Source organism: Cibotium barometz, chromosome 1 (genome assembly GCF_041138505.1).
Source record: "Cibotium barometz isolate CiBa-2024 chromosome 1, ASM4113850v1, whole genome shotgun sequence".
Lineage (NCBI taxonomy): Eukaryota > Viridiplantae > Streptophyta > Polypodiopsida > Cyatheales > Cibotiaceae > Cibotium > Cibotium barometz.
The window spans coordinates 82,422,884-82,433,416 of NC_141046.1; the positions used below are offsets into that span (position 1 = coordinate 82,422,884).

The following is a 10,533-nucleotide window of genomic DNA, read 5'->3' on the forward strand; positions in this document are numbered from 1 at the left end:
ATTTTTATTTTTATTTTGGATGGGATTTTTGTGTGGGTGATTATGTAGATGTTGGTTGAGGTGTCGTCGTATAAAAAAGAACTATTTCTTTTGTATTTTTGCCTCCGCCTCCCAATGGGTTAGTTACTTGAGGTCGAGATCATAGATGCATGGTGGTTTAGGGGGACTACATTGAAATTGGGAGGGATTTCTCTCTAGGTCTCAAGAACCTAATCTACATAGAGATCCATAAACATGTTCTAGAGCATGTTGGTGCAAGTGTACGAGCAGAGAAGAAAGGTATAAAATTGCTTGCTATAAAAAACGTATATGTGTGTATATGTATACACATACATACATATATATATGTGTGTGTGTACACACACACACATACATATACATACATACACACACACACACAAGGGGATAGAGATATATATATATATATAGAGAGAGAGAGAGAGAGAGAGAGAGACACCACAAACTTTCACTTGTTAAAATTGAGTGCTATAAAAAACATATACAAAGGCAAATTGCTCAAGAATCTGATGTCATATTTAGAGCTATGAAATATGTAATGGATTGAAAAGCAAATTGAAGGAGGAGTAAGCTCGCATGCACATTGTTTTCTATTAAATATCTCTTTTTTCTAAGACATAAACTTGGAAGCAAGAAAAATCAATTGGCATGTATTTTAGATCATTTAATAGCATCCAATAGGGGAAGTTAACTCTTAAAAAAAATTGCATACTTTACGAACCAATGGCAACTTGAAATATTAAATGGCATGCATTTGGTAACAGTTGTGATCCCTCTCTCTACCTTTCTCTCACCCCTCTCTCTCTCTCTCTCTCTTCCTTTCTCTCACACGTAGATTGCAAACCCTCTTTTAGATTGCAAAGAATCTTCCTCTCTCTCTCTTCCTTTCTTCACACGTAGATTGCAAAGATTTTCACCCTCTTTTAGATTGCAAAGAATCTCTCTCTCTCTCTCTCATTGCAGAGCTCATCGTAGAAATGGAAAATGCTCAATATACAATGCCTCTTTATGGGTCTATCCCCACTTTGCTGGCGAAGCTGCTGAGGCAGATGGAAAATGCTTGGAACGCCGAAAACGGATGACAAAAATCCACGGTGTAGAGGCCTTTGCCCACTTTACCCAACTGTAGGAAAATGGTTTGGTTTGGGCTGCTAATTGGATCCATCTGAGGGTTGATGGGTTGGACAAGCTGGAAGGTGTAGTAGGAGGGAAGCAAAGAGCGGCCGTGGAAGTCGAGGGACCAGCATTGGCTCTGCTCGTCCCATTGCGGCGCCTTGCTCTCCATTATAATGGAATTATTATCGGTACCGGGGGTGAGGCCTAGCTCTCTTGATCGCGAGCTGGCGTTGCGTGCAATCTGCCCTGCTTTTGAAGTGCTTCTCTCGATATTTGCCCTCCTTAGGCTACTGTAGGAGCGGAGAAATGAAGTTGCAACGCTGGGTTCGGGCAGACAATCGGCGCTAGCAAAGCAGCTCCACCTTTGCAATGCAGTGGTTTTGTATGGTTGAGCGGCTTTAGATCCAGAGAGTTGTCTTGAGGAATTTGCAGAAGCGGTTGGCGCTTGCATTCTCTTGGGCATGGTGAAGAGATTGCAGGTCATGGCTCGCTGGCGCAGCCCGTCTTCCATACGGTCGGAGAAGCGGATCCTGGAAGCGAGCCGCTTGCTTTTGTGATGGATGCCGGAAACCTCCCATAGGTTGAAGTCGGCCCCCCAGAAGTCGGACGTAAGTTTGCCCATGTAGGCGTGTCCGGACTTCGAGAAGGACGTGTGGCTGGCGCTGATGGTGAAAGAGCAGCCCGAGGCTTTCCACTCTCTACGAGCGGCCATGAGGAAGTCCAGCTTCTCCGGCCCCTCTAAGCCTCCACGATTCTCCTGAAACAGGACGAAGATGCTTCCCTTGCGTTTGAGAAGGCACTGGACGGGCCGGTTGCAAGGCCCCGGCTGCCGTAAGGCGAAAGGGAACTGCAGCAGCCCGATCTCTGCTAGAGGCGAAGCGTAGGACTGCTGGATCAGCTGCCTCCATCTTCTACACACCCCGGCTAACGCCACCACTCTCCTTGCCTCACCGGCCTCCCGCCCCGCATTCTGCTGCACCGCCTTCAATATCAGCGCAAATAGCTCAGGGCAAAGGGCCTCCCACTCGTTCCCCCCCGCAACCTGTCCCGCCGCTCGGAGCATGCTACGACACCTCTGCATCTCTTCTGAGTACAGCATCTACAATCCCTCACAAGCCTCAGCACACAAAACCCAAAGGACTACGTGCTCGAACGAAAAACAGTTAATACTGTAAATGTGCTCCATAGATGTGAGCACATAGGCAGGCTGTACTCCATGCTTATCTCAGCAGCAAGTCTGATCGGAAGCGGCACGTAGCGCGCGCCTCCTCATAATTAGCTGGAAGATCTAGCGAATGAGCTGTACTCTCGTTGACGATAGGGGTGCTCTATTGACGAAAGTCCCTTGCATCGTGCTTGCGGATTATATGATCTTCTTCATGCATGAACTATCCAGCTGTTTCTACTCTGCACACACAATCCAAACGTGTCTCCCACTACCCTTTTATCACAACTTAGGCCCAACTTACCACATAACGAGCTCAATATTCATTACAAAATGGCACGTGGAACATGTAGGGTCCTCTACTCTGAGCAATGTCATAAGCTTCATGGTGTCACACAAGAAATTTATGAAATAAGCTGCGAGAATTATGAGATCCAGGCCAAAGATCTCAAGGACACCCTATAGAGCTTATAGACCACAACAACACAAAGCAACTATAGACACGCTTGATAGACGCGCAAAATAGCGGGCGTGTCTATAGGCGTTGCTTTGAATAGAGACATTACGGGCGCATCTAATAGCGCGTGTATTTGAGCGTGTATTGACGCGTCTATTAGGGCGTCTACACTGAGAATCTACTGCGTCTAACAGCGCGTCTATTTACGCGTGTATTAGCGCGTCTATTTACGCGTGTATTAGGGCGTCTATTAGTGCGTCTACACTGAGAATTAGACGCGTATTTAGACGCAAAACAGAGAGTACAAAAAGTGAGATTTTGGTGTAGGTTGGTAAATGTACATCTTTCCAAAAATTGCCCATGATTACCAAAGCATATAATTTTAACAAAAACATCAATGCTTTTTTGCAAATCCACATATACAAAAAATAAGTGAGGTGAGGAGAATGAGACAATATGTAAAAGCGGTTTTAGACATGACATTAGACGCGACATTAGACGCTCCTGTAGACGCGATTTTGATTTTCAAACCTACTTTTAGCGCGCTTGCTTTTCTTCACATACTTTTAACGGGCTTGCTTTGCTATTAACAGATCCACAGCCTAGCATCCACACTTATCTTCAAGCACCCACACTTATCTACATGCTTACACAATCATCTCCAAGCACACAAGAGAAGAGGGTGAACAAGGAAGAGAAGAAAGAAAAGCAGCTTTGAAGAAGGACAAGAAGAAAGAGAAGCAGCTTTGAAGAAGGACAAGAAGCTTCCATACCTCTATCCAAGGTAAGTCTCTTTAGGGTTGATCTTCTTTGAAAGTTGCTCTCGTTTGATTCGTCCTAAGCTCTCTTTGAAACGAATGCTTTTGGTACAACAACTGTGTTTTTGTGTCGGGCACGTCGGGCGCAATGCATGTCCTTTTCGTCTTTTTGGAATAGTATGTCTGTCAGAGCGCGTCTATAGACGCATCTGAGTACGCGTCTAAAAGCGCGTCTATAGACGCATCTGAGTACGCGTCTATAGACGCGTCTACTCTGTGTTGGAAACAGGTAGCCGCGTCTATAGATGCGTTGTTAAACGCGTAGATAGATGCTATGTTTTTTTCTCTTTTTTTTCCCCTCCTCTCTTTTTCTCTTTTTTTCTCCTCTCTTTTCCTTCTTTTCCTCTCCTTTCTCCTCTCTTTTATCCCCACTTTTTCTACTCTCTTTTATGAAAAGATGCAGGGGGGAAAGAGAGCTTGAGCTCTTGCAAGCACACACACACACACAAAACCCTAATAGAGAACACACAAGGTGAGAGGCTGAAAATCTTCTTCTTCTCTACTCAACATTCAACACACCATATACAAGATAAGAGTACACACTATATGAAAGGTACTCAACCAAATACATACACGGGTTCTCTATAATGTGAACCCGACTAAATGAGCTGGCGCTATAACTATGCCAGTCTCTAGAATGGCTGTCATACAGCCTGTCATCCCACTGGCCGCATATCACCCAAGATCTCACCAACCATGCCAGTGGTGTAAGTGTGGGGCCTATCCCCCAGGCGGGTCATCAGTGTCCACCGCCTCACTAGAGCTCGATATCTCAACATTTTACTCTCCTTTTTCCTCTCTTTTCCTCTCCTTTCTCCTCTCCTTTATCCCCACTTTTTCTCTCTTTTTCTCCTCTCTTTTCCTCTCCTTTCATGGAAATAAGTGATTGCATGAATGAAGAAAGGGATTGCATGAATGATGGAAAGGGATTGCATGATTGAAGAAGGGGATTGCATTAATGATGGTAAGGGAAAGCATGTTTGAAAAAATAGATTGCACTCTATATTTTCCTCTCTTTTTCCTTCTCTCTTTTATCCTCTCTTTCCTTCTCTTTTCGTCTCTCTTTTTCTCTCTTATCTTCTCTCTTTTTCTCTCTTTTTTTCTCCTCTCTTTTCCTCTCTCTTTTTCTCTCTTTTTTTCTCCTCTCTTTTCCTCTATTCTCTCCTCTTTTTCTCTCTTTTATCCCCCTCTTTTTTCCTCTATTCTCCTCTCTTTTTCTCTCTTTTATCCCCTCTTTTTCTCCTCTCTTTTCCTCTCCTTTCTTCTCTCTTTTATCCCTGTTGTGCATGCCTTTTCTACTCTCTTTCCTTCTCTCTTTTTCTATCTTTTTCTCTTCTCAGTTCATCAGTAATCTTCTTTTTTTCTTTTTTTCAATTCATCATGTGGCCAGGAAGCGCTTCAAGCTCACCTGATCCTCGAGAATCCATCTTTCGGGACTTATATAACCTTTTGGGGCGCCCTCCCAGTCCTGCAGAGTTATACGGCTACATGACGGGTACTCTAAACACCCCCCAGGAGTCGGCACTACAGACTCCAAACCACCCCAACCCCACACCTTTTGAGATTACCCCAGTGGAGTCAACACAGCCAAGCCAGCTACATAGCCGAGACCCTTCCCCCATGCCGTCCTATGTCCCTTCCCCCATGCCGTCATCAGGAGGCCCTTTTGCCTCGCAAAGCCGTCGGCGTACTCCCATGCAGTCGAGACTTGGTTCTCCAGCAGCTACAGGTGGCCAGCGTAGTAGCTTGACACGACACAGTAGCAGGCGTAGTAGCAGGGAGAGCGGTGGGGGATGCATGGCACAGTGCTTTGGGGGGGTGGTGGTGGGGAGACGAGAATGATTCAGATAATCAAGACGTGCCTCCGGGTGATGGTACGATCTACTATGACATCACTCAGATAGGAGACATCTTGATGGATGCACGGGGGAAGGACATCATGGCCTTCATGCGCTCTGTAATTGCTAACAATTACAGCGATTGCTTTATTCACTACAAAGATCAACCAAAGAGGTTAGCTGATGAGACCCTCGCTGCTGTTTGCTCTAGGTATCCTAACCCCCCCAATGTTCAGTTCACAGATAAATGGGCCAAGTCAAAGATTGTTTCGATACTTAGCAATAAAAGATCTTTGCTTAAGAGGCATGCACTAGCGGAGGTTGCCAGGCTCCAGGGAGGTCAACCACCAAGGGGCCCGCCCCACACCGCTCATAAGCGTGAGTGGAAGAAAGCAATGAAGTCAGCGACGAGCGAAGGAGGAACCCAGTCTAAAGCACGTGGAGGCACAAAGGATCCAAATGGAGCGATATAGAAGCGTGCATTTTGGAGCAGGGGGTGTTGAATCATGGCCCAGTTTGTAAGTATCGATCTCAAATTATATTGTTTATGTAGTTTATTAGGAAGTTGTTTCTTTGTACTAACCCTCTGCAAATTGTGTCATCTTGTAGCTTGATATCGTGGGCAGGTACCTTACTCCTGTGTCGAGACAGCCTACCACTGCCACCATCGCAGAGGAGATACATGAAGGCACTTCTATAATGACGGGTTGATTACTAAGGAGCAGTATATCCGGGCTACTGGAGAGTCCCCCGAGGTATTTGAAAGTAATTAAATGATGTCAATATTATAAATAAAGATTTGATTTTTCATACATTGATATATGTTGTCCCTTGTTTACAGGACCCTGCACAAGAAGATGAGGAAGAAGGAGGCGGAGAAGGGAGCATAGAAGGGAGCGAGGAGTAGTGCTAGCTACTCTTTTTTGTACTTAGCCCCACTAGCTTGGCTTCGTGCCTCTTGTATATACACTCCTCTTATTTTTGGTACTTGAAGCCACAGGACATGGCTTAGCTTCATGCTATATGTACATACAAGCACTTTTTGAGCTATCAATTAATGCCTTGTAACTAAACGTTTCGGAGTTGTAATGTTTTATTTGGAATTGTAATTAATGTCGGCTATAGACGTGCTTGCAAGAGTGCTAATTAAAATACGATTGGCTGTAAGAATTGAATTACACAATGTGGAAATGGGATTCCTGTAACTACATAGCATACACAACATACACAGCATTCTGTTAAAGCACATAAAATTTAAAAAATATTATGTAGCGCGTCTATAAACGCGTCTATATACGCGTTTGTCTGTTCAAGATGCGTCTATTTGAGCGTCTATAAATGCGTCTACTCTGCGTCTGGTTTGCGTGTATAAACGCGTCTATACATGCGTCTATATGTTTTTTAAATTTCTCCCCGACCATCTATTTACGAGTCCATATGCGCATCTATATACACATATATAAGCACATATACAGGCGCATCTGTTTGCTACCTTTTAAACGCGCCTTTAGACACGGGTCTGTAGACGTGCTAATAGACGTGGAAATAGACGTGCCCGTAAGTTTTTTTTAGTTAAGTAAACACGTTTGTGTGCGCGTCTGTAGGTGCTTTGTCTTGTTGTGGACAAAGAGGGTAATAATGCTACAAAGCCATCATCTCCCACTTGAATGAATAGATTCTAGATGTTCATTCAGCGATGACAGTAGGACTGTAGGCTGAAGTGGCAGTGCTCACCAAGGAAAAGGATTTCCTAGTGCTCTAGAATCTGGAAAACCAAGAAGCCCACCAACAAAGGGAGATAGAGGTAGCTAACGACTATGAGGAGCAAGTCACAACCCTCTAGCAACAACTCCTTCTACACAAGGAACCTACTGGCAACACAAGAGGATGACCCCTATAGTAAATTGGTGGACAAGGTAGCCCCTTTGGTGGTTGACCTTCCAGTGGTTCCTCGGACCCCTACTCTCAAACATTTTCCCTGTTTTTTGCTTCACTTACCCTCTCTCTTTATCAATACAACAATAATCTCAATGAGGAATTAACAAAGGGGGACCTGGTGCTAATCCAACAAAACGCTACATTCTATGCTGATCCTACCATAATCATGGTTGTATTCATAGGGGCCCTCGAACTAAGTGATTGTCATGCTATGTATATTTATCCACTATACCCATAGTACTTAACTTTATATCTTAGTGTAGGGTGCTAATTAATTCCACTAACTTTACCGAGGAGGAAGAGCTCTTAGAACTAATGAAACCCACTAACATAAATTTATTTATAGCTCCCCTCCTTAAGATACAAAAAAACCTTAATTGGATGCTACAACATGGTTGTGTAGAGGCTTGGGAGGATAATCACCAGCACTTACTACTCCATAATAGCAAAACATATCATTCTTATGGTATCCTCAATCTTTTGGATCTCATTTATACACATCTCCAAAACTTATCAACATCATTAGTCTATGATTTTGACCAAGTGCACATTGAATACCCCTCATTCCCTGAGGAAGAGGACTTGCATGCACTCCATGATTTCTTTATCACTAAAAAACCACTACCACCTTATGATGATGAGGATAGGGATGTAAGAGAGGAAGAAGTGAACAACACCTACTCAGTGTTTAGTCCAATAATATCTTATGCCTCTCTTGGTCTACTAGTTGCTTTTGTTTCTTTTGTGATGATGTAGACTTCGTCTACCACTTATAAAAAGGGATTTTTTTCTTTCTAATGTGGTGGAGGCCATGAGCTCATGGACATGTTCATATGTGGGGTTTTGGGCCTAGGCTTATGGGCATGGGCATAATAAGTGAGCATGAAATGGGCCAAAGTATACAAGATAATGGCTCATAGTTGTAGAGGTATCTTTTGACTCTTTTACATAATACACTACCTTGATGCCTATGGCTCAAGCTTCCATGGTGTGAGCTTATCCCTTCTTAAGATGCTAGGATGGTGACCTACACCCTTTTTGTCGACTCCAATTATTGAGTGGACCTCCATCTTGCAGTGGTATCAGAGCTCTTGTTTGATCCAAATTTTTTCCCTATTTCCCACCATTTGTCATCATTTTCTACATTTTCTTGATCAAGAAGATGGCTATGGTGCTCTTGAGTGGTGAAAATTCAATCTCTATGGTGGTCAATTCCTAAAGCTTTTGGAATATGGGCTTGAGAAAAATTTGGGGGTACTGCACCAAATTTGTAAATCTGCAGCACCAAATTTGGTGGAAAATCACTAGTCTTGATTACTTTTGGTAATCAAAATTTTTTTCCTTCTCTCCCTATTTGTGCTTGATCTTTGAGAGCTTATATGAAGCTCCTTTCATGAGCGCAAATCTTGCCATAGCCTAGAGATTAGCATGGGGCATAGTATGAGCTTCACAAAGAGCACTTTGGTAGGCACCAAGATTCACAATTTTGGTCGTGAGGACGTCCGTGAGCTACGTTATTTTTTGCATGGATTGGGAGCTAAAGTTTCACACAATGGCGATAATAATGCTTTAGCAATGATGCTCCAAGGGTGTAAGAAACTCTTATTTACCTTCAATGCTTCAATTTATTTAAAAACTCTTGGCATTAGGGTTTCTTATGGAAATTAGGACTTCTATCATAAATTTGGGAATATTTCTTCAATAATATTCTTCTTCATGCTTGGCTATACTCATATATATGATTGATTGTTGCTAGAGCATGAGATTTCATGGAATTTTTCCCTTTCTTGCATTTCTTGAATTTCTTGAGAATTTAGGGTTTTCTCTCTACTTTTTGGGAATCCAGGACCTTAATCATGTTCATTAGCCTTCCCTTTATTCATCCATGCATTCATTGCATCAATATGATAGACAAATTAGGGTTTCTTGGTTGAATTAGGATTTTAGGAAAAATCCAACAAAATTAGGGTTTCATTTGGGGGTTTCTTGGTCTAATGCATAATCACATTCCCATCGACTTCATTGATCATGCTTTACATATATTTTAGCTTTGGGAATATCATACATCATGTTTTTTCTCATTGAGACCAAGTGCTCTTCATCTTTGGAGTTAATTTCATGCATGGCAAGCTTATTGCATATATGCATTGAGCTATTTTGATGCACTACTACAAGATCTTTAGTCTTCGATGATACTCGCATCGTTGAAATAAGCGTCAAAATAATAACTGAAATAACCATCTATTATTAGGTCGAAATAATTATCAAAATTATCATCATTGAATGGCATCAATACTAGCATTGAAAACCTTTTTTTTGTGTGACTTCTGGAAAAATTTTCAAATGTTTTTAGTTCCCATAGTCCTTATCAGCCCAATTTTTAGTTACTTTTCAAACAAATACAAAGATATGTAACAATAATTAATATGACAATATTTATCTACCAAATCTTGCACTAATGATCCCAAATACAAGAATATATGTAACAATATTTACAAGAAATTATGAAAATTGTCTGTCAAATCTTGCATTAATAGTCCGAAACAAGAAAAATGTGACAACAACCAAGTATTTCTTGTCAAATAAAATGAAATAAGATGTTATAGCTCATTATCGACTCTCTCATCCTTAGCTAGATCCATGGCTCCCAAATACATCTATTTCTAGAAAGACCTCTCCATCTACATCTTTGTCAATGGGTATAGCCTCGTTTTAGGAGTAGAAGGTAGTTCATCTTTGAATTTTGGATTAGCCGTTGTGTTTGCTTCTGGTTCAAGTTCTAGTTGTTCAATTACTACACCTTCATTTAATCCTTCTTCTGGTTGTTCAACTCGATCAATATCTGCTTCTTGTGCTTCACTATTGAGGTCACTTACAATTGAACGACTTTCTTACAATTTATCTTGACACCGTAATCAAAGGTTGTTCTCTTCTTATCTATTTTCTTCGCTCTTGAAAGTGATGACCGTGTGATCAAAGTGCACCAAATTTGCAATACTACAAGCAAAATAAGATCATGAAATTGCACGAAAAATGAAAACTTATACAAGACTATATCTTACGGTTTCTTGTGTACATATAAAAACTTACTTACATGGTAATCACATCCATATACAAGCTCCTTCTCCTTATCGCTAATAACCTCCTCACTATGTTTTTCTTGTCTTATGGTTTGCTGAAGCC

The 10,533-nt window shown here is 42.0% G+C and overlaps 1 protein-coding gene across 1 annotated transcript; it reads right to left on the minus strand.

Annotated features, from left to right (window-relative positions):
- Positions 1-716: 716 nt before the first annotated feature.
- On the minus strand, positions 717-2,312 carry LOC147642512 (tubby-like F-box protein 10). The gene has a single exon (XM_086782135.1). The coding sequence runs from the start codon at positions 2,231-2,233 to the stop codon at positions 1,025-1,027; it is 1,209 nt and encodes a 402-aa protein (XP_086638261.1). The 5' UTR covers positions 2,234-2,312; the 3' UTR covers positions 717-1,024.
- Positions 2,313-10,533: the final 8,221 nt, after the last annotated feature.

Bases quoted from the DNA above. Each gene is read 5' to 3' on its own strand.
- LOC147642512 (XM_086782135.1), bottom strand. From the start codon at position 2,233: ATGCTGTACTCAGAAGAGATGCAGAGGTGTCGTAGCATGCTCCGAGCG.